The 25,897-nt window shown below is 38.2% G+C and overlaps 1 protein-coding gene across 1 annotated transcript; it reads right to left on the reverse strand.

The window, feature by feature from the left end:
• Positions 1-1,236: 1,236 nt before the first annotated feature.
• Positions 1,237-25,841, reverse strand: LOC311050535 (uncharacterized protein; the record flags this gene model as incomplete). The annotated part of the gene is made up of 22 exons (XM_084064620.1): positions 1,237-1,789; positions 2,042-2,145; positions 2,303-2,468; positions 3,352-3,482; positions 4,881-5,034; positions 5,882-6,043; positions 6,562-6,687; positions 7,203-7,351; positions 8,276-8,403; positions 9,477-9,593; positions 11,763-11,923; positions 14,449-14,475; positions 14,705-14,800; positions 15,652-15,755; positions 16,499-16,655; positions 16,883-17,025; positions 18,170-18,281; positions 19,549-19,710; positions 22,449-22,580; positions 23,023-23,171; positions 23,666-23,922; positions 25,722-25,841. 22 exons carry the CDS (start codon positions 25,839-25,841, stop codon positions 1,689-1,691), a joined length of 2,958 nt encoding a protein of 985 aa, XP_083920746.1. The 3' UTR covers positions 1,237-1,688.
• Positions 25,842-25,897: the final 56 nt, after the last annotated feature.

Genomic DNA, 25,897 nt, shown 5'->3' on the forward strand with positions numbered 1-25,897 from the left:
GTATGTTGGGTGTTGGACCCCAGGAAGAATAGCCATGCTTAGTGCAAGTGCTAATGGGGATCCATAATAAAGTAAAGTAAAGTAAAGTATCTCCCAGACCATCATATATGCTAAAATTGATATACATGGGCATTTATATAGCAGAGTCATTTCATTCAGAATAACAGCATCCGAAGTGATTGACTTGGAACTTAACCAGCAACTGTTTCTCTGAATTGAAGTGCTTTCTTCCATAAGACACATTCTTCCAAAACATCTCAGGATTAGATGGACAATGGACAAAGTTAAACTCTCAACAGCTGTGATGAAATCTGATGTTCTTAGCATAAGTTACTGTAGGCCACAGACGTATCTAATCATTAGATTTGAACACAGAGCTATTTTCCTTTAAAGTATAAACATCCTGGTAAAGATGTTTACAGTAGTTAAGATAAAACAGGTTCTCAGTGATTAGGTCTTGGAATCTGTTTGATCAAAGCGGAAGCCTCTTTAGATAGTCCGATTGAAGAGATTAAGTTGTTCCTTAAAATTCTTGTTTGTTAACTGTTAGTTAGTTAAACTGTAGTTACTGTTGTATATTTATATAATTGTATGCATGTTTACACTCCTTTTAAAGCTCAGGACATACTGAACACAAATTATTAAAGAATATTCCATTTTAGGTTATAGTTTGGCCACAGGAACATACAGTAAACTGTATTGTCAGAAGTTACCTTCATGCAAATTTGTGTGATAAGCCTAGCAAGACTCACTGTGTACAAAGTGTGTACTTGTGTGATCTCAGGGCACTGTATTTTGACCCACGCAGTTGCCACTTTTTGTGAATACTCCTGAAGTTGATCAAATAAAAGACTTGGAGAATAATATCCATCGGATCTCGTTCCTTCTGTGCTGCGACCTTTTCATTGAGGTTTATCCCACGGTATCACCCGAAAAGAAACCACACTACAACGCATCACTTTGTGAAGCATTGTAAGCTTGTAGATCAGCTATTTCTGCTATTATGGAAAGTATTAAATCTCAGTAATTTCTTTGTATATTTTAAGTTATTTGTCATCTGCCCCGTGCAATTTTTGATCATGAAGCCTAAAAGGCAAACAAAATGTAGTTTTTATTCATATTATGTTCCAATAGTGTTCAATGCCAAAAACACAATTAAATCATTAATCGCAATTGTTTGAGTGACGATTAATCGTCAACTTAAATTTGTGATCGTGACAGCCCTATGGACATGACTTTTAGGAAGAACTCTTTTATTGGCATAACAGCTCACAAACATACCCACACAAAACCAACTCAAACAGCAGTGCCTCACATGGAGAGGGGTGATTCCCACCTTTACCCTTAACCATCATGGTGTAATAACCAACACACAATTATCACATGATTGGATAAATAAATGTCATACAGTATAATAACACAAACATAAATCGCCATTAGCACAATCCCAATTACTAACTCCTATTATAAGAGACAATAACATACACTTCTATTCTGGGAAATCCCACTTCCCCCACTAACCAACTGGGAAGCTACAATATTAAGCTGATATTTTGTATATTTTCTGATATGTTCGAGTCTTTCAGGTGTCTTCTGCCCAGTATTAGCCAAGAAGGTTGTATGGTTAATGAACATTTTTGACAGATTTGATAGAAAGAATGCCATGCTATGTCTTCCACTGGCACTACTTAAAAACATTCGAGCCAATAGTAGTTGAGAAGACGACGATTCTGTTTGTTTGCAAGGGTGTATTCAGTCTGCTTTGGGCCGTCACATAAGTACAGGTAATCTATGGAAGGAAGCATTCAGTTCATTAAGTAACAAATTAGCAACAACAAAATATATTACTATGAGGTTGGTAATGTCTTTTCATCCTTAATACAAATCCTTAACTTTTGAAGAACTCCCAGCAGTATGTTTCTGTGTTATATTATATAACATTTTACTAAACTGCTCCCTTGCCTAAAAGGTGCCCTTATAATTGCCACCAGGCCTTGCACATTTTCTATTGATTAGTGTGAATTATTTTTGGATTTCTTACCACGATTCTGAAAAGCAGCATCCACTTTAGTACTGCAGCCAGGGAAGTCGTAAGAGATGTATCTTGGGTATCCATTGTCCATTTGGTTTGTGCGCTCATCATAACTGGAACATTTATAGTGCACATCGATTATCAACATAAAATGACATTTAAAATGGGACTGCACATGCTGAGGTGAGCAATTTATTTTAGTGTGTCTAAGTGAAGTGAAGAATAAAAGATAAATGTGATGATAATAATGGTGTGCATGTTAACTCTCACCTCCAATACTGAGTATTCACAAAAAATAGAGTTTTCCCAGTGTTTTTTACATAAACGGCTGCATCCACCTTCTTCACACTTGATGGGAGGCCAAGGCTGGTGAGAGGCTTTGGAAATCCAGGCAGTTTTGTGTTTGCATATGCCCTAATGCCCCAGTAATTGCGACCTGTAGAAAATGCAAGGGCAGTTACTGTACCTTTAATATTATTACTATATATATTTCCCCTTGTACTGTAGACCATTGTCACTACTGACTGCTATTGGTCTTTGGAAGGGTGCAGGCGAGCACGTGTCTCCTCTGATACACGTGACGCCATTCCATTTCTTTTAACCTGACGGTAAGGAGTTTCAGGCCTACAGTATAACTTCTTCAATTGTTTTGTTTTGGTCTGAGTAGGGCTGTCACAATTTCAAATTTAAGCCCAAAATTTAAATAATTGCGATTAACGATTTCATTGTGTGTTTGGCATTGTTGAACATAGGAATGTATGAATTTTTTTTTTTTCTGTTTGCCTTTTTGGCTTCGTAATCAAAAATCGCATTTTTTATACATACATATATATTTTATACATGTAAAAATAGCAGAAATAGCCGATCTACAAGCTTACAACGCGTCACGAAGTCACGAAGTGACGCGTTGTAAGCTTGTAGATCAGCTATTTCTGCTATTTTTGTAATATTTGAAAATGGATGAAAGTTTTTCAACATGGAAACGATTATGACGATTATGCAAAAATAATTGCGACTAGACGATAATGTAATAATTGTGACAGGCCTAGGTCTGAGCACTGTTTCTTTGAGCACTTATTTTGCACATACACCTAACCGAACAGACGACAAGAGACGACATGCTGTCACACCATCTATCTATGCTGAGGATTAACTCAAGCATTCCTTAATCCTTGTCCAAAGCTAGCCATTAACTAGGCTACCAAGGTTTTCATGTCCAAACAGGTATCTTTGGTCTGTAATTCAACCCTAGGCGAACTGATCTGTAGTGAATTGAGTGTGTGTAGAGTGGAGATCGGCACTCGTGTTTGCGACAGTACCTTCAAAAAGATATAACACATCCTCATTTGGGACTTCGTAGGCAGCGTCGACATTGTTGATCTGAGGCCACTGTGTGCTCACTTTGGTGAATTGGATTCCTTGGAACAAAGTACTCTTCTTCCAAAAGTAACTATTGAGGAAATGTAAGGGGGTTTAAATGAAGTCTTAATCGGTCAAAAAGGCATACATTCAAGAAATGACAACAATTTTGATTGATTGGATTTTTTATCTGCAGGACTGGTATACTGTTACGCTGAATTCACGGCTCAGTGGCGCGCTGATTCCACAGTGAATTAAATGGGTATATTCGAGGTACACTATGATTGATTCTCTCGAAAATAAGGTTGTGCTCTGGTGTGGGCTCCGCTGCTCTGGGCATGCAGCCCAAGCTAGCACAGCTGCAGTGGTGGAAAAAGTACTACAATTCTTTACTTAAGTAAAAGTATCAATACTGCAGTGTAGTGCAGAGTAAAAGTTTGGTAATTAAAATTGATTTGAGTAAAAGTACAAAAGTATTGGCATCAAAATATGGTTAAGTACCAAAAGTAAAAGTACTCATTGTGCAGAAGTTCAAAATGTATAAAAACACTTTTGAAAATAGCAGATCTACAAGCTCACAATGCGTCACATCGCGACTGGAGTATTTCCAATTTCAGCACTTTACTTCTACTCCACTACAGTACATCTCAGAGACAAATAATGAACTTTTATTCCACTACGATTACTTGAAAACTTACTAGTTACTAGTTACTCTGTAGATTTTGATAAGCTCTCAACCTCTACAAGCTTGTGAGCTTGCAGATCTACTATTTTCAAACATTTTAATACTTTTACTTTTGGTACTATAAGTACATTTGGATACCAATACTTTTGTACTTTTACTCAAGTTTTTTTTTTATTCCTGACTTTTACTTGTAAATGAGTACTTCTACATTGCAGAATTGATACTTTTACCCCAAGTAAAAAATGTGAGTACTTTTTCCACCACTGACTGCCAGTGACTATGTGTCCATGAAGCCATTTGTCAATCAAGTTGCAGCATGTGAAACAGTCTGTGGTTGGGACGGCTACGGTCTTTGATAAGCCCGTGAGCATTAGTCTGTGGAGTTACTTATAGGTGACTTTGCATCGGTGTTGATTTCGTCAACAAAAACTATGACGAAAACAATGTTCGTCAACTTCCTTTTTTCACTGACGAAAACTAAATAAAAACTAAGCTATGATGACTAAAACTAAGACTAAATATACTGACGATTGACTAAACTTAAATGTTGGGGAGGGACTAGTGGAGAGGAGATCCAGTAGAACTAAGACAAGTCATTTTGGCGACTAAAAACTAGACAAAAACTAAAATATTTCAGATGACTAAAATATGACTTAAACTAAATGGAATTTTATTCAAAAGAGTAGGCCTATGACTAAAGCTGAATCAAAATGTGCTGTCAAAATCAACACTGGTTTGCATTTAACCAATTAAAAGAAAAACTTGCTATTTAATAGCATATATTCATATTCAAACACACAGTACCCATTTTTGAAGAACAACAGGTCTCCTCTGAGAGAGGTAGCAGCATCAAACGCCAGGTCCTTGCTGCACTTCTGATCTCGAGGGTTGGGCCCAAGGTCAGGTGGAGTTGGAGACGGAGTTGGTTTTGGTTGTGGAACTTGCGGTGTGCGGACGCCTTTAATGCAAATACTCAGTCAGGCAAGCAAGCAACAATGTCAATCATTACCGATTATGCATGGATGGTGCGGTTTCTAAATATGTTACTCGGACAGACAACATCTGATAATTGTAATGAGTCAGCATTAACTGTGCATATATCATTACTGACAGCCTGATGTGTGTGTGCTACAGTATGTATGCCTGATGCCAGCTACCTCCAGTGGTGTAAAGTAACTAAGTAAATGTACTCAAGTACTGTACTTAAAGTAAAATGTTGGGGTATTTTTTACTTTAATGGAGTATTTCCAATTTGCAGTACTTTTACTTCTACTCCACAACATCTCAGAGGCAAATATTGTACTTTTACTCCACTACAATTATTTGAAAACCTAAAGTTACTAGTTACTTTGTAGATTTTGATTATTTTTACAAAGCATACATTAATCACTAATGCGCTTTATATTTCGGCTTTTTGAAAATAGCCGATCTACAAGCTCACAATGAGTCGCAATGCCACGCATTGTGAGCTTGTAGGTCTGCTATTTTCAAAAGATTTGTATACATTTTGAAAACTTGAAATGGGACATTCTGCATAATGAGTACTTTTACTTTTGATGCCAATACTTTTGTACTTTTACTCAAGTAAATTTTGAATTCTGTACTTTCTCTCTCTACATGATGGTATTGATACTTTTACTTAAGTTTTTTTTTAAAAGCGTACTTTTTCCACCACTGGCTACCTCCAACATTGTCCAGTACATGACGCATTCAAAATCCAGAGACTTACCGGTAATAACAATGGATGGTATAGCATTTTCTCTCTGAGAGAATCATCATACAGGATCTAAAAAGGCTTTGATTACCATACAGAGCTTGCACCCCACGCTTGTCATCGTCTGGCAGCTTGTATCCGTAGGTTCTGACGTATTTGTAAGTGGGGTACATCAGAGCTGATCTGTCCCTGGAGTGATCCAGGCCCAGAGCATGGCCAAACTCATGAGCCGCCACTAACAGCAGATTTATACCTGATAACCATAATGACAATGCATATTATAATCTCCGATAATAATGGCTTAAAAGATAACATTTTCTATCAATTACACACCCCATGAAGCATTGAATTCATGGCGATTTGTTTGTTTTTGTCGCATTCCTGAGCCAATAATTTGATAACCGGCGGTCTCTCTGGTAGAGAGACTCAAAGAGACTCCTTTGAGTCTCCTACCGGACACATTAGCATCTTTTCGCCGGTCATCAAATCATTGGCTCAGGAATGAGACAAAAACAAAAAAATCTCCATGAATTCAATGCTTCATGGGGAGTGTAATTGATAGAAAACAAGTCATATTTTAGGTGAACTACTCCTTTAAGCAACTAAAATTATCCTTTTACTGTAGCATTATTGTATAACTGTACCTCTGTACTTTTTGCAAACTGTATTCAATCAATCAATCAAAATTCAAGGGTTTCTTTTTTCTTCTTCTTACCCCTACTGTACAGATATTCTAAATCCCCCCTTTGTTTTAATGGTATAAAACATTACCTGTCTGGGTTAAAGACCAATTTTCATCGTTATCGAAGTGTGTGTCCCCTCCTTCTCCCCATCCAGGAGCGGTGGCATGGGCCAGTACTCCGTTTCGCCCATCAAAAGGGTCACTGTCCCCATGATCTGTTTTATGTAGACATTGTAAACATAACCTGCTGTTTATTTCTATAAATGAACAGGTATCATTGAGGGGGAATGGAATATACGGTACTTGTACAGTCAGTAACCAAAGTATAATTCTATCAATAATCTGATAATTCCCATAATGCATCATGAAGGGACTCCATGATGCCTTATATAGGACTCCATACAGTAACAATTTTGAGGTATTTTTTGAGTGGTGCCAACCACTCCTACATTTGACTTTGTCCGTGTGTCCGTCCGTCCGTATGTCCGTCCGTATGATTGGTCAAGCTTCACACGTGACAATATGTTGTCACGTGTCACGTGACAACATATTGTTGCTGATTGCAACACAAGGATGCAACCAGTTACACTTTCAAAGGCACCACTCTCTTCACACTGGGTGTGTTTTTTTTTTACTTTACTCAAGTATTTACCATTATCAATACTGGCAGTGAATACAAAATGTGAGTACTTCTTCCACCACTATTTTAAAAAAAAATTCTCATATTCACCTCCACTTCCGAAGAGTATCATCATATCTGCAGTACCACTGTGGATCTGTTTGAAATCCAACGGGATGACATCGCTGTAGAGCTGGAATGCCCAAGCAATGGTGGCATCAATCTGACTCTGGCTCAGACGGCGATTGTAGTTTAGGATCCTGTTCATTTGGGATTATGATAGTTTAGCACAGTGGTTCCCAAACTGGGGGTCACTCAACAGTTAGCCTGCCCCAGCGCGTCTTATATCTATCATAGAGGGGTGGATTCAAAATCTCCGGAGAAAACATCCGTGGGCTCCTACTGGTTCACCGATCTGTGCACTGCGGGGCGCTGTGAGCTTGTAGATCGGCTATTTTCACAATATTTATCTGTGGAACCGAGTCAAACTAAATGTAATGCCTACAATTCCAAGTGCTTATCAGAGTGGGGGGGTCCCCAGTTCAAATATGATTATTTTCGGGGGTCGCGGCCTGAAAAGTTTGGGAACCCTTGGTTTAGCAAATGAAATGACAGCACTATCACCTCACTATCACCTCACTGTCACCTCACTATCACCTCACTATCACACTATACCTTCTGTCATACTTTGAAACGCTGGTTTTCAAGGAATGCTTGATTGCGGTGAAACTTTGACACACATTCGCACTTTGTTGAGGAACAAATGCCACCTTTTAACATTGCCCTATTATAGCGCCACCAGGAGGCAGATGTTTGCAACACTTCTCTTTTTTATATTACTCCAACACATTTTGTCCAAACATCATGCAAATCGGTACACATTATCTCTATAGTCAAGTGATCAAGATGGTTCTGTCCGATTTTTCCTATTCCATCCTGATTGGCGAATTCCGAACATTGCTGGCCCACAACAACCTACCTGACCTGGCGGAGACCTGTGCTCCGAGGAGCACTTTTTCTAGTTGGTCATGTATTGTGCAAGTCACCCTAAGCACAAGTTACATTTAAAAGAATGATAATATATGTTATTTTGATTTCAATCAATTAATTTTCATTATATAACGCATCATATTAGCATGATAGAAGTAATGAAAGTGTTCATTTTTTGCTTTAATGTTCAGCACCTGTAGGTAACGAGGCTCTTCTGCCATTTTGGTCTCCGAGGAAAGTGTGCATATCGGCCGATGTCAGGGACTCCACACCTGGGTTCCTTCATCACCTTCACAGTTTCATCATCCAAGGTGCCAGTCACCTGGTGGTCATTAGTGGCAGATAAGTTTAGAAAACAACATACAGACGTTTGCAACTGATTTCCCATTTTTTACTCCAATCTGTGCTTCGGGGGGGTCCCTGGAACAACATGTTTTGAGATGGGGGTCGGCGGCTAAATACATATCATTTTGGGGGTCCTTGACAAGGAAAAGTTGGAGCACCACTGATATAGCAACATACTGTTAGGATATAGAAGACATTTGTAGAATATATATTCAAAGATTTGCTCAAACTTTCACGATTAAAACAAAAATAGCAGATCTACAAGCTCATAGCGCAGCACTCGTAGCCACGCTATGAGCTTGTATGTCGGCTATTTTGGAATAGCCAAAGACATCTAAAGTAACACAAATGCGTTCCCGGATTGAATTGGTTAAAATGTTTCACTCCATCATGAGATATCTATCTATCCATCCATCCATCCACTTGAAACCAGTGACAAAATGATCGATGGCATGAGACTCTATTGTCCGTGGTATTCTTGTGTTTAAAGATGCAGGCAGAAGATTCCCTGGCATTGCTGGATTATTGTAGCCTGGCTCCAGCCCGTGAATCGCTAGCCACGCCCATTAAAAAAATATGTTCTGGTCGATTCTGGTCTGGTGACGCTCTCATAGGAGGTCTCAGCCTCAGTTGAAAATCTGTACGACGAATAATCCAGTATGAACCAATCGCCAAAGAGTCTTTGAAAAAAAAAAACTTTGGCCACGCCCCCATCTCAGCAATTGGCTGCATTGAGAGGGCTTTCAGACTGAATAATGGAGTGAAACGAAATGAAAATTCAGGCTGAGTGTCAGGCTAGGGTTATTGCACTGACAACGCATCCCAAATTATGTCAATCAACATGTTCAAGTTCCAGTACCCAGCACTGGCACTTATGTTTTTAAAACGTCATGCAACATTATTTCAATTGTCTCGCCAACATTTTCTGTGAGAGAGTTTTGATTGAATGTGATATTGCCTCATTTTTTCACTTATTTACACAATTCTAGCTTTTTGAGAACATGCACATCTGCTGTAGAAGTACAAACCATTATTCGTAGAAATTATTACCTCTAGTCCGAAGAAGATCTGCATGGACTTCAGGCTGTCATTGAATGAAGGCCTGGACATTCTACGCATTGCAGAATTGGAATTCCCGCCATCAGCATAGAAATGAGACAGGTAGTTCTGAAATAGAAAAGGAGAGAAGAGGATTATGTAAAACATTGGTAAGTGGGGTCCTTGGGGGGGGGGGGGGTTCCAGGGGGTCCCCAACAAAATATGTAAATATAGCATCACTACAACTTTAACCACTTTAACCTTTTATACTTTGACTATTCAAAAATAGGAGATATACAAGCTCATAGAGCTATGAGCATGTAGATCTGCTATTTTTTAAATAAAAATCTTTGAATATATATATTTTTAAGCAAACATTTGTAACTCAAATCTTGCTAATGGGGGTCCCTGTGACAAAATATTTTGAGATTTGAGTCCGCAGCCAAATACATTTCATTTTTGGGGGTCTTTCACATGAAAAAGTTTGAGAACCACTGATGTAAAACATTTAGTTAATGATCCTGCTTATTATCTGACCATCGTCAATTTAACAAAACTAGAGGTTCGGCCCTCACACGTCGCACAGCCGATCCGACCAATATGTCTGAGTCACAGTGTTGGAGGCTTTGTCAGAGTCCCCATTGTACCCATCAATCTGTGTCCCTTTTGTGCCCATATATGGAGATGTATGGGCACACCCTCCCATTAGCCAATTTTAATAGGGGAGGATAAGTCTTTCATGAAATGTTACGACAAAATAGTTTTCACAACCCATGTATTATTCACCGAGTTATTTATCAGCAACACCTTCCTTGTATTAAATTGTGCAATGTGTTTTGTAATTCTCAGACCATCTCCACCTAGTCATTTACTGTACTGTACTGTGCATATGACATACAGCATGACTATGGCTTATTAAATGGATCTCACCAGAATTCATGGTGGAAAGTAGCTAAGTACATTTCTCATGCTAATTTATACTTCCACTTAACAACATTTCTACAGGGAAATGTTGTACTTTCTAATCCACTACTTTTATTAGACCGCTTTAGTTAAAGGTAGGGTAAGTGATATTTTTTGGTTAACATTTTGTTTCGGTTAAAAGGTTAAAGTACTATTTATTCTGATAGTAATCATTGCTAAAAAAGCGTTTGTTCGGTCACAGGGGTCTCTCCAGCTCTTTAGTACAGAATATAATACATTTTCAGGTACAGTAGGTGACAACATTTAAGCCAATCAGGAGCGAGCACTGAAAATGCATTTTCTGTTTAATAAAGAGCAAGAGAGACATGGAGACTCCTTTTACTGAACAAACACTCTATATCAACGAGTACTATCAGAATATAGAGCTATTTAACACAAGGTTAATCCTGTCCCTCTGGGTCACATTTTAGATGTCTTTAGTTTAAGTTGTTAACGGCTCCAACAAGTAGGCTAAAGATTTATCCCTCTAAAGCTCTCGCATGGTTTAATTTCAATGTAATGTTCAAATGATCCAATATTTCACCAAACAGAAAAAACTGAGATTTGTGTATCAGAACTTAGTTTTTTTCTTCTTTCCTCTCACTAAACTTGCCAACTGTCTTTAAGCTCCACCATCAGCAGCTATGCCAGTAACATGCATGCTTACTGATGCACTGCATGCACTGATACTTCAGTATAAATAATCTAATGATTTAATGTAGGCCTATACTATATCAGAGGTAATATGGTCAGAGGGACCAAACCAGCACTTCTACTTTAATATTAAATATATATTTATTTTGCTAATATTTATGTACTTTTACTTAAGTAGGGGTTTCATGCAGTATTTGTAATGTACAGTGGTGTAAAGTAACTACTCAAATACTGTACTTTTGAGGTATTTTTACTTTACTGGAGTATTTCCAATTGTCAGTACTTTTATACTTCTACTCTCTAAAACATCTCTTTTACTCGCCTACAATTATCTACATATTGAAAACTTGAAATGGGACATTCTGCATAATGAGTTAAGTTAAATTAAGTTTTTGATGCCGCAATACGTTTGTACTTTTACTCAAGTAAATAATCAATACCAGGCTTTTACCTGTAACGGAGTATTACTACATTGCAGTATTGATACTTTTACTTAAGTAAAACATTTGAGTACTTTTACCACCACTGGTAATGTGTTTTTTGCATTACTATATTGGTTCTTTTACTCAAGCACATGATCTGAATACTTCTTCCACCTCTGACTATAGGTTTACTTAGCTTAGTTTATGTCACTATATGGAAAAACTACAGAGTAAATAAACAACGTATTCTTCATATTACCTCAGCAAGTGTATCTTTATCCTCCGGCAGAGCATCTGTCTCAGGTGTAACAGCTGGAGCCGTTGAGCATAAAGTCAAACAGGACAACACCACCAACACCACGCAGGAATCCATTCTGGTCGAGAGACCTTGATGTGATGTTGACTCCCAGATCTCTCTCTCTATTTAAATCAATCTCCCCTTCTTTGTGTCCATCATCCTCACACAGCCCGCCCCCACCTTAAAGGTGTGTTAACGTGTGTGTTGTACATATATGGGATGATGGCAGCATCCTCTGGTACACATTCCAGTGGTGGGATACATTGGATGTGTTGTATTAAGATCAGTGATGGAAAGTAACTAAGTACATTTACTCAAGTACTGTACTTAAGTACAATTTTGAAGTGCTTTTACTTTACTGGAGCATTTCCAATTTTCAGTACTTTTACTTCTACTCCACTACATCTCAGAGGCAAATATTATATTTATACTCCACAACAATTATTTGAAAACTTCAGTTACTATTTACTTTGTAGATTTTGATTATTATTTCAAAACATACATTAACCACTTCAGCCCCAGAAAATAGCAGATATACAAGCTCACAACGCGTCGCATCGCGACACATTGTAGATTCTACATAATGAGTACTTTTAATTTTGTGCTTTAAGTATGTATACGTTTTGATGCCAATACTTTTGTACTTTAGTACATTTTGAATTCTGGACTTTTGCTTGTAACAGAGTAATTCTGCATTGCAGTATTGATACTTTTACTTGAGTAAAACATTTTAGTACTTTTCCCACCACTGATTAAGATGGAGGGAACACTACAAAAGTACTTTAATTGGTGAATGAGTTCTACTGTTATTTATTATTATTATTATTATTATACTTTTTGAATGTCTTTACTTTGATGTGCAATGTCTTTCAAAGCCGCTTATGTCACCTGCACTCACTTTATGCAATATGTACACTTGCATGTGCACACACCTGCTTCAACTTCCACCCACAACACATTGCTGTGTTTGTTACATTACATTACAGTCATTTAGCAGACGCTTTTATCCAAAGCGACTTACAATAAGTGCATTCAACATACTGTAGGTAGGCAAGAAAACTACTACGGTAATCGCCAGAAGTCTTAAGTGAATTCTCTTCTAATACAAGCAACTAAGAGTATAACCTAGCACTAAGGTAAAAGTGCAATATATCAGCTACCTACTTTCTTAAACAGATAAAGTAGGGAAATCAAATGAGCAAGAGCTAAAACAAATAAGTATCGAATAAACAAGATCCAATAAAACAAGAACTCGTACAACTAATTGAGAACAAGTAGGCAAGGATAAGAGGAAGGGTCAGGGTAGTGTTTCCTGAAGAGGTGGGTTTTCAGCCTGCAGCGAAAGATGGGCAGTGACTCTGCTGTCCTGACATCAGTGGGGAGTTCATTCCACCACTGAGGGGCAAGAACAGAGAAAAGTAGATCGGCCAGAAGGACCACTGAGCGATGAGGCAACCAGTCGCCCCGTTAAGTAATGATTGACCCCAGAGCACATAAATGTTTTATTCAAAATCTAAAGACAGAACTAATGGGTACAAATCATCTTTAGATGTTAACATAAGATAACCTAATACTGTATATAAGCCTTGTAACATATGGTAATGAACAAAAGGATCAACAATATTAATAGGAAATTACATTTTATTGAAATGTATCTTATACACAGAAAACACACACTTTTTTTTTGTCTTTTTACTTCACTTTCAGTACACACAGACCTTCGGATTAAAACACTGTACAAATAATTACTATTACTTGAATGTACTGTAGAAATCAAGAGTTCTGCCGGATGTGGCCGTAGCTTAGTAGGCAGCGAGGCCGTTCCGTAATCAGAAAGTCACCGATTTGCCTCCCGGCCCGCCCATGAATATGTCTTAAAGCATTGGTTCTCAAAGTGTGGTCCGGGGACCCCCAGGGGTCACAATCATTTTAACCCCTTTATCCATACTTTATACTACAAAAATAGCACATATACAAGCTTGTGGCATGGTACCGAATGCCGCGCTACGAGCTTGTAGATCTGCTATTTTTGAAAAAATGTGTGCAAATCTTTGAATATATATATTTTTTAAAGCAAACATTTTTAACTCAAATCTTTGCTTCTGGGGGTAAAGCAAAGCAAAGTTTGTTGTTTACCCAGGGAGTCGGACTAAGCACGAAGCTTGTTTCCAGCCGGACCCTGCATGGAAGCCTTGCTCAAGGGCTATTCAGCGGTGATTCATGATTGATGTGATGAATTGGGGAATCGAACTAGGGACCTTCCGGTATCAAGGCCGCCCCTCTAACCACTAGGCCACCGGGTCCCTGGAACAGAATATTTTGAGATGGGGGTCCGCGGCCAAATACATATCATTTTGGGGGTCCTTGACATGAAAAAAAATTGAGAACCACTGATTATAGCAGCATAAGTCTTTTCATAAAACTGTCTGTAGAATTTGACATTTGTAGAATCCCCCAGAAGCAAAGATTTGAGTTACAAATGTTCGCTTTTAAAATATACATATTTAAAGATTTGCACAAATATTCATTCATTCATTTTTTTAATAGCCAAAGAAATCTTAAAATGACACAGATGCGTTCCCGGTCTTAAAGGGTTAATTCAACATTTAATACATGCTAGCACATGAGATATATTGCATTGCTGTACCCCAAGGATACACCACGGATATGTACACTATTCACAACCAGAGGGAACAGGCACACACTTGTTTAAAATATGGGTGTAATAGTTCCGTCAATAAGAAATATTGTGCAATGCAGCAGTCATGAATGTTCTTTGAGCTTCCCTGTTCCAAAGTTATTTTCTTTTCTTTTATGGAGAACACAACAAAGACACAATAAGTAATCGATGCCATTCGTAGTCGATAGATGCTCTTCCCGTCCCATTCAGTGAGTGCATCAACATCCCAGCCAGACATTTGCTGGGATGGTGTTTAGCACCCGCTTTCGTTTGAAGTCATACTGGTACGCTTTTGTCCCACTGAAGAGGTAGATGTTCCCTGTCAACAGATTGTTTTATTTTTTTATTTTAATTTAAAAAGACATGATAAAAACAAAAATGGAAAAAAACTATACTTTTATATGAAAAGGGAAAGAAATTAATACATCAAAACATGATGTGCCGGAAAGACCAAAAAAACCCAGGTGGGCTTGTCGAGTTAGCCTGGTAAACCCTCCCTCCGGAAATCTAATTTCCATTTGATTTCAAATCAAATGGAAATGTGATTTCCTGGTAAACCCTCCCTCCGGAAATCTCATTTCCATTTGATTTCAAATCAAATGGAAATGTGATTTCCGGAGGGAGGGTTTACCAGGCTCATGTCGAGTGGCCTTTCTAAAAGCTACCTTTTATAGCTCGAAAGCGTGTCAAGTATTGTATTGTAGATAAAAGTATTGTTCATGTAGTATGAACATAAGCAGTGTGGACACGTTGATATTCGATTACTCCAGGGATGCAAACAAGCAAGCATTAACTGATGGTAATATTGAAGATGAAAAATAAAGTATAAACAACAATTAATACATTATGAATACACTGTTGTTCCGTGGCGGAAAAAGTACTCAAATTCTTTACTTACAGTAAGTACAAGTACCAATACTGCTATATAGAAATACTCTGTAGCACTTGCTATGCATCCTATGTGTATAACGCATCATGAACATACTTATAAATACTCTGTTACAAGTAAAATTCCAGAATTCAAAATTTACTTGAGTAAAAGTACAAAAGTATTGGCATCGAAATGTACTTAAAATAGCAAAAGTAAAACCACTAAAATATTTCTGATGGCATTCTACCAATGCCATCAGACGGCTGAATATCCCCTGGCTTTTCCTTTTCCTACTGTACCTCGTAACTCAAACGCAGCATCAACCCTCCTCATGATGCCAGGCCAGTCTTGGTGGATAGGTCTGGGAAAGCCTGGGTCCATCCTACTACTGTATTCATCATACCTGGTCAATGGAACATTATTATACGTCGTGTTAATTCATTCATTTTTATAACTAGTGGAAGGGCTTGTTCCGCAAGTTCAACCTTATTAAATCTTCCTATCTTATTTTTTTTTTATGTGGCATTCTTTTATGTATACTTTTTTCATTAACCCATTCAATCCAGGGACGCATTTGTGTCATTTTTAGATGTCTTTGGCTATTCAAAAATAGAAGATCTACAAGCTCATAACGCGGAACCGAGTCCCGCGCTATGAGCTTGTAGATCTGCTAATTTTGAAAAATCGTGAAAATGCGTGCAAATCTTTGAATATATACATTTTTAAGTGAACATTTGTAACTCAAATCTTTGCTTCTGGGGGTCCCTGGAACAACATATTTTACAAATGTTCAAAAATATATCATATATATCTTGAGAATATATATATATATTTCAAGATTTGCAAAAGAAAATCACTTTTTCAAAAAAATGCAGATCTACAAGCTCACTTGGTGCCACGCTATGAGCTTGTATATCTGCTATTTTTGAATACCCAAAGAAATCGGAAATGACAGACGCGTTCCAGTATTGAAGGGGTTAAACTGCAATTAATTTCTGAAACTCTAACCATCACTAGGTGGCAGACTTTCACTTCTAGGCCGTAGAAAAGTGGCCTATTTACCTATGATATCAAAATGCATGAAAGAGTCTTGGTGTTATGGTGACATGATACAAATGAAGCTGTTGTATATAGGTTATCTTTTACCTGTAATAAACATATCCTACAAAGAAGAACGTCTTCCCATATTCACTGATATGGACAGCGGCGTCGACCTGCTTGACTCTGGTGGAGAATCCGTAGTCGTAGATGGAGCCAGCATGGCTTCTCATCTTAAGCTGTTGAACCACCCAGTATTTAGGACCTGGAAAAACACTGCTGTGTCACCGCATTTTGGGACACTATGAAAAAAACAGTAACATACCACAAGGCCTGCCAAGCTCAATGAGGCTGCTGCATGGAGCGCAACACTTAAAGTTGTGCAAGGCTGTAATTTGGGTGCAACATTGTGTTCTCGCTGTGCTGGAAATCCAGCCTTGTCATGCTAGAGCCCTAAGTGATGCTTTGCAGAAGTGCACATTAGCCTCATACCAGTGAACACGTATGCCACTCCTTTGGCAGGGATGTCATAGGCAGCGTCCACGTGGGAGCTGACGCCCGGTAAATACGTGCTGCTCTGGCCCTCTCTCAGGCGGTTCCAGTAGGTCGTCCAAGTAGTTCTCATCCACATGTACCTGCATGGAGTGAGTGACACACACATACTGATTTAAAAAAAAAAAAAAAAAAGGAACTCACATGTTTTACTTAAGTCAAAGTATCAATTATTCATTGTAATCAAGTATTCAAAAAATGACCAGAGTAAAAGTGCAAAAGTATTGGCATCAAAATGTACTTAAAGTACCAAAAGTAGAAAGTACACGTTTTCCAGAATGTCCCATTTCAAGTTTTCAAATGTTTAAAAATCTTTTGAAAATAGCACATCTACAAGCTCACAATGCGTCGCATGGCGACGCACTGTGAGCTTGTAGATCTGCTATTTTCAAATAGCCTAAGTTTAAATAGGGCTGAAGTGGTTACTTTATGTTTTGTAATAATCAAAACCTACAAAGTAACTAGTAACTTATGTGTTTTAATACTAGAAGAACCAAAAGTACTGAAAATTGGAAATACTCAGTACAGTAAAGAATACCTCAAAAATGTACTTAAGTACTTGAGTAAATGTACTTAATTACTGTACACCACTACACATACTTGCCTATGACACCTTGAGGGATATTGCTTTAACTTACAGTACATTTATTCCATATCCCCATAGCTAACCGTAACCCTTGAGGACAGTCCACAACCAACAACAATATCTATAAAAATAAGTGTATGTATTATTTTAAAAATAATTCTAAGTGGATGGCAGAGTCCAGACCACAACTAATGACAAAGACATATAGGCTAACTTTCTGAACATGTTGATGAATGATAGAAATATTGATAGATGCTCACATCTTTATTGTTAATTATAATATCATTACAATCATATATAATTATATATAGTTATCATTCTTAGTGTGGACGGCCCTTAACCCTAACCCTAACAGACACCTGAAACTGGAGTAAAAATCGAATTGAGGGCAGCAATATTGACACACTGTCCCCAATCATTAATCAACTGGTTTAATGTCCAATATTTACATATCAGTTAAATAATATGCATAGGGGTAACGTGCGTGCGTGCGTGCGTGCGTGCATGTGAATGAAAAATTAACACATTTTGACGAAAAGCAGGCAAACGGTTTGGTTTTTCATTATTGAGCCAGGCAGCAATAGTAAAGATGGGGGACACAATCACTGGGTTAATGTTTTGAAACACGTTTCTAACCATACCTGTCTTTAAAGAAAACTATCTCCTTCCCAATCACTGCCACTGCATTGACAGAGAATTTGGGGTCACACTTCTTGGGTATCGTTTGTTTTTCCACTTTTGAAATGGGCTTGCCTGAAAGGAAAAAATAACAACTATGTCATATAATAATTAGGCTACACAATCTATTATTATCATTATTATTATTATTTCATTACAGTGGTGGAAAAAGTGTTCACATTTCTTAATTAAGTTAAAGTATCAATACTGCATTGTAGAAATACTCTGTTACAAGTAAGTCAGAAATTCCAAATTTACTTGAGTTAAAGTACAAAAGTATTGGTATCAAAATGTACTTAAAGTACCAAAAGTAAAAGTACTAAAATGTTTGAAAGTAGCAGATCTATAAGCTCACAACACATCGCAATGCAACGTGTTGTGTTGAGCTTGTAGATCAAATAGCCTATTTATAAAATAGGGCTTGTTAATGTATATTTTATAATAATGTATATAATAATTTACACCTCTACAGCAGTGGTGGCGTTTTATCTCTATGCCACCCAAACACTTAATTAGTGTGGTCGCCCCTAGGGGCAACCAACACTATAGTACTTATGGGCGACTTTCTTTGTGTGGTTAGGGTTAGTCTTGAAGCGTAGGTCGTAGAATAAAAAAAAAAAACATTTCCCTGGACTTCTTGGATCATGACGCAACTCCCCATATTGGCCACGCCCATTGTATCTGACTAGATTTTCCGGCATTTTTATTTAGCAAAGACACGATTTTGGGAGGATCAATCAATCCCCTCCAAATTAATTACACGTGATCTCAGGAGTGATGTGATAATAAAAAGCTATTCTTTGAGACACACACATGCGGGTATTTCAGGGCGTGGCCGAATCCGCCCATTACTTTTTCAGGTGAAACAACACAGCTTTCACCATTATTACAGAACGCACACGTTGTTACATTTTATGCGTTTATTTTGTCATAGCGCAACATATGGTGAAGTATTGTAGTGCAGGTCATTGCAACAACCACCAATCTTGTGAAAAATGAAAACGGGACCACCAAATATTCAAAACATTCTGCGATTCTGCCAATAATCATATTGTTTGAGACATATTCGAGTTTTTGCCGGGCAAAACAAAGGCATCACGTGACATTGATTCCTTTCTCCTATTCGCTCATACTGGGACATAACGTATGAGTAGGCAGAAGAATATATATCATGAACGCAAGATCCGATCAACACTAAATTTGAATCGCATGTTTCATGACCGTGGATCCATTGAGTCCTGACGGCCACAGCCCACAAAGGCGTCTGGGCAACCAAACTTGCAATTTCCCGGAAATTGCACCTTTCTAGTTATACTGTAATAACGAAATTCACTTTACTCACCGTACAGAGCCTGGATCCCAAGCACATCGTCTCTAGGCAGCTTGTACTGAGCACTACCGTAATACTTGTAGTTTGGAAACATGAGAGCAGAAGGGTCTTTGGAGTGAGATAAGCCCAGTGAGTGGCCTAACTCATGGCCTGCTACTGTGAAGAGGTTGTAACCTGAAACAACAAGCAACAACAAAAACAAGATGAGCTAATTTCAGGTGTACTCATTGTTTCAAGCAGTGGTGGAAAAAGTACTCACATTTTTTACTTAAGTAAAAGTATCAATACTGCAATGTAGAAATACTCTGTTACAAGTCAAAGTCCGGAATTTGAAATTTACTTGAGTAAAAGTACAAAAGTATTGGTACCAAAATGTACTTAAAGTACCAAAAGTAAAAGTACTAATTATGCAGAAAGTCCCATTCAAGTTTTCAAATGTATAAACATCTTTTGAATCTTTTAATCTACAAGCTCACAATGCGTCAAATCGCAATGGACTGTGAGCTTGTAGATATTTTCAAATGGCCGAAATGTATATATATAAATGTAGTAACTAGTAACTAAAGTGTTCAAATAAATGTAGTGGAGTAAAAGTACAATATTTGCTTCTGAGATGTAGTGGAGCATAGTATAAAATAGTGTTTAAATGGTTAAAAGGACACTATGACAAATGTCAATACTACTTTGTTGTAGAGCTAATCCTTTCACAGCCATTAAGCTGATCATCTGTGTGTAACTGAAACGCCACTGAAGTTGTGCTGAAAAGTTTAATCCAGTGATGTGACGTTACTGGATGAAACTTTTCAACACAACTTCAGTGGCGTTTCAGAACACAGCAAAGTTGTTTCAGTGGTGTTTCAGAACACAGCAAAGATGTTTCAGTGGCGTTTCAGAACACAGCAAAGATCTTTCAGTGGCGTTTCAGAACACAGCAAAGATGTTTCAGTGGCGTTTCAGAACACAGCAAAGATGTTTGACGTCACTGACGTCAAACATCTTTGCTGTGTTCAAAGCTGCTCATATATGCCTATGTAACTTTCCTCTTGGCCTCCTCCACCCCGGATTTGAACCCGGTTTCCTGCGCAAGCGGTGACATTTGTACCTGCTTGCTCAGGGGTTAAATAGAATCTTGACCATCAGGTAAAAATTTGTGTCAGATCCTGTGTCTAGGTGAGACATGACCTTTGACACGATCTAAATGTCTCAATAGAAGAGCAGAGAGACTAAATACAACCACCCCATTTAAGTTATTTTGTATTAACATACTCTGCCATACATATTGGACAAAATGACATTTTATTCATAAAAAAAGTTACATGATGCCACTTTAAGGCAAAATACTATGGCGACCATGAGAGACACACGGGGACTACAAAATTCACGCCCACAATTGAGCAAGGTCCTTTAGAACGATGTACTGCAGCTGTCACTGCAATTCCTATGAGAGGATATGAGAGTTAGCCTACTTTAAAAATGATCCCACATGGACTGGAGACGATATAGAATTGAATAAAAATATGTTTCCAAATGTATGTGTCTTTATCAACATACCTTCTTGTTTTCTCAATAGTTGATGTGTTTCACATTTAATTTGTCACTTAAATTAGTTACTCATAATGTTAACACAGCAGAGGGGAGACGGCAGACAGACAAGTAGTCGCATTTCAGTGATATCACTGTCTGTACGAGCGCCGAGCGCCTACTTTAAAGGGGGTAATTCTCATCCCAATCTCGACTGACTTTGTTCATGTCTATATTTTGAACATCTCATAGGCTTAAATTAATGTTCTACCCACCGCGGACTTTCGACGGTTTAAAATTAAAACATGTGGGTTTACCGCTGTTGTACTAACTTGCCTGAATGTAAGTTGGGGAAACAACCCAACTGAATGGAGGAGTGACACATCCCGACATTTTGAACTACTTAGTGAATTCTCCAGGATACTATTAATATACAAATAGTCTTGCAAGATGCCGTTTGGATAACTGTCCAAAATAAATAGCCTACAAAAATGATACAGGAGAGACACAAACGTATCTGGGTATTGAAAACCTCAAGGGATGCGTCCGTGACGTATACCATGCGACCACTTAAACTTTAGATTTCAGATGCTAGAACGTTTGACACACTGATGGAGTATATTATAGTATATTGTGGGTTGTACATTGAGATGGCAGGTATGTCACATTAAAAAGGACAAATCAAACAAATGGGACACTTTATTAGAACACAGTAAGAATCGCTACAGCCTCAGTAGTTAACCAGTGAATTTACGATGCCTCTCATAGGAATTGCATTGACAGCTGTAGTACATCGTTCTAACGGACCTTGCGTGGTCTGTCTCAATTGTGGCCGTGAATTTTGTAGTCCCCGTGTGTCTCTATGGTCGCTTGCCTGCACAATGCATCATGGGAATTGTAGGAACACTGAGAAAGAGACAGAAATGGCCCATGGATACTTTCTTTTCATTTTTTTTAACAATGAAATGAAATGCACAGCAAAAGTGTGATAGTGTCCCTTTAATATTGGTTGATTGTTGTGTTAAGCTGATCCACTGCTCACTCTTGTTGTATCAAAGTAGAAACAATGCGAGCACAACTCAGTGCCAGTGGTCCACTGTTTACCCAGGGGCACTGACACTGTTCAAAAGAGTTCAATATTAGCAAAAGAACTGCCAGCACTCACAGAAGTTACATTTATTTACCGTGCTTTTAACAAAAGTACCAGAAGGACATTTCTGTGAGTGCTGGCAGTTATTTTGCTGACATTGCTCATGTTGTATGTCACTGTCATGCCAATAGAAATTAAGCATTTATTAGGATTATAAAACTGTTTTCAGTAGGCTACTTTTTCTTCTGACTAAACACAAGTAGTCACACAAGGCAGAGTGCATGCTTTGGTTGTTGCAGACCATGCTTTGACGGTCCCATCGTCCATTTCTCATCCTCGTCAAAGTGCACATCTCCTCCCAAGCCCTCTCCGGGCTCAAAGGCATGAGCCAGCACACCCTTGGGCCCATCGAAGGGGAAGAAATCTCCATGAGCTGACGGAAAATTAATACTGAGATTATGCCACGGTCCTCTGGAAATGTCAACAGTATGTTTGTGTACTGTGTGCATTGTAATACTGTACATCACCCAGCAATTATCGTCTGTGTCAGGGGTCTTCAACGTTTTTCAGGCCAAGGACCCCTTAGCTGAGAGACAGATGAAGCAGAGATGAAGCAGGGACCCCCTGCTCTGCTCTTTTTCACTCTACACCGACTCTCCGAAAATAGCCGATCTACAAGTACGATACTTGTAGATTGGCTATTTTCGGCTAATGTTCCCCATAACGCAAAGATTTGGCGGACCCCCTGTAGTTATTCTGAGGACCCCCTAGGGGTCCCGGACCCCCTGTTGAAGACCCCTGGTCTATGTCATCCTAAAACATAACTAAGCTAATGTACATCCTACTGAGAAGAACCCACAAAGACCGTAGCCTACTTTTTTTTGCAAATGAGAGGACAATGTCAGCTTGGCCAGAGTTGATTTTGATGAACTTCAGACGCGTCACATCGCTCCAGATCTTCAGGGCTGAGCGAAAGGAATTTTCCACATCCCCTCTCTTCATGTCTGGAGTGTACGCTGCAATCCTACATGCCATTCATAGCGGTGTCCACACACATGTACTGTAAGCCAGTGATGTCTCTCTGGGACCCAAACTAGTGAAAATAGACGATCTACAAGCTCACAACACGTCGCATCGCTTGTAGACAATAACGTCAGCAGCACCATATTGGTGCTTATTATAACAAAAAAATACAGATTCAGACAATTTGCCTTCAGCAAGTGTGTACAGTAACCGTTGGTGCACAAATGTACAAATGTGATGTTATGTTTATAGAGCTCAGGACATTACTAAAGAGGACAATCTTTTTTATAAAATGGACAAAAATAGATATCAACCACCTGGAAAAAGTAACATTTTTGGACAACCAGGACAAAGTTACAGTATTACTAAATATTTACTTTAGATAGAATTGTTTGCCAGATATTTACATAAATATAATTCTGGAAATAACAATGTCCATGTTTATGTTATTACTAAGGGACCAATTTGTGATCATAATGAAGCAAATCGTCTCACCTGTAAGTAATGGTGTGATTCTTCCACTTGGGCTTACTAGGGTACAAGCTGAAATTCTCCACGTCTGGAACGCCACACCTCGGTCGCCTCATCACAGCCAGGGTGTTGAGGTCTAGTCGACCTGTCTCTTTGATGCCAAAAAAGGCTTGCATTTGCCTGATCTTCTCCTCCATGGCAGACATGGACCTGGCCCTTCTACTGGGGAATCTAGATCTGTGCTGATGGGGATTTAGGCTGTAGAATCGTCTGAGGTAGTCCTGTTATTGCATATATATAGCAAGTTTAAAAGCGCTTTTTGAAACAAAGTTACAAAGTGCTTTACAGATAGGACAGAAGTAACACAATAAAACTAAGTAATTAAAACAATACACTAAAACCAAACAATAGAATAGACATCAACAAATGGCATCAATAAAACAAGTACAAACACATGGTAGGCAGTGCTCTGAAATTATAGTTTTCATAGGTTCCATTTGTATGTACAGTATAGGATGAACTCCTTTTGTTATAGCGCAGGACTCTTTTTCCATTGCTCACTTTTCTCAGGATTCAGACTTCACAATAATGACACATGAAAATAATCAGCTCCCTTGTGTCATGTGCATTACACAACTCACTTTGGCTCATGTGATTATTAATATGAAGTTATTTGCCCACATAATGATGCCACATTGGAATTTATTTACAAGAAATCAATCCACTCTATTTGACACTGCTCTGAATCAGTGTTGATTTTGTCGACTAAAACTATGATGAAAAATGTTTGTTGACTAGGTTAGGTTACTTTATTTTTTGTCTCCCGTGGGAGAAATGTGTCTTGGACACACAGACCAGCAGCATACACAATACCATACAGTACAGGACATAGACAAAAACAAAAAGACTACCTTTTTTCACTGATGAAAACTAAATAAAAACTAGACTAAAATGTTAGTGAGGGACTAGAGGAGAAGAGATCCAGTAGAACTAAAAGACAAGTCATTTTATGTTTGGTTGTGATCTACAAGCTCACAACGCATCGCGCTACGAAGCGTTGTGATCGAAAACTGAATCAAGATTTGCTGTATAAATCAACACTACACTGAATATAACTTGTCCCCTTTCCAGGTTTCACGTTGAGCAAGGAGTTATTGAGGACAACTATTAATTCAAATCTTCCAACAAATGTTTGCCTGCTGTGACCATATTACATTTTACAATATGTCAAGGTGCTTTGTTTATCTATCTTTGTTTATTTAGCTAAAATGTAACCAGTTGTCTCTGTTATTATCTTGAAGTATTACTTCAGTAACAATCTTTACATTCGGAAAAATACACAATACAGTATATTGTACTGTAGTGTAGTGTACTAATCCATAGCTACCTCTTGCCCTTGTGAAATCACGTACCATCATTTATAAATCCCCATGAAAGTCAAAAATCCTTTTTTAAAACCCTTCTTGGTCAACACATGGGAGGCTTTTACCTGAAACAACCTGACTGCTCTTGCTGCAAAAAAACTAATTAATATTAAATGACATATTACCGGTATGTCATTTAACCCAATAAGACCGGGAATGCGTCTGTGTCACTTTAGATTTCTTTGGCTATTCAAAAATATCAGATATACATATATGTAGATCTGACAAGCTTTTTAATCTTGAAAATGTGTGCAAATCTTTTAACTCAAATCTTTGCTTCTGGGGGGGGGGGGGCCTGGAACAAAATATTTTGAAATGGGGGTCCGCGGCCAAATACATATCATTTTGGGCGGTCCTTGACATAAGCGTGAGAACCACTGATTTTAGCAACATAGGTTTTTTTTTTACTGTTAGGATTTAGAAGACATTTGTGGAAGCAAATATTTGAGTTAAAAATGTTTGCTTTAAAAAATGTATATAGATTTCAAAAATGTTCACGTTTTTGGAAAAAAAGAAATAGCCAAAGTATCAAATAATGGTTGAAGTGGTTACACAGATGCGTTCCCGGTCTTAATGGGTTAATTGTAACATCTAATGTCTTGTCATAATATACAATAGATCATATTTAGTCTGCAGCAGGTTTTGGAAACACAGACCTCAGCCATCTGCACGTCCTCTGGCCTCACGCCCTGTTCCTCACCAACGGGTAAAGTCCACAAGATATCCATGAGCAACAGTGAGCCTAAGACGGTTATCCAAAACAATACCATCTCCATCGTTCATAAATAAACATCACAGTGAGCTCACTTTCATCCGTCTCTATATTTATATA

This window comes from Gymnoscopelus microlampas, assembly GCF_963454915.1.
Source record: "Gymnoscopelus microlampas genome assembly, chromosome: 8".
In the NCBI taxonomy this organism is placed as follows: domain Eukaryota; kingdom Metazoa; phylum Chordata; class Actinopteri; order Myctophiformes; family Myctophidae; genus Gymnoscopelus; species Gymnoscopelus microlampas.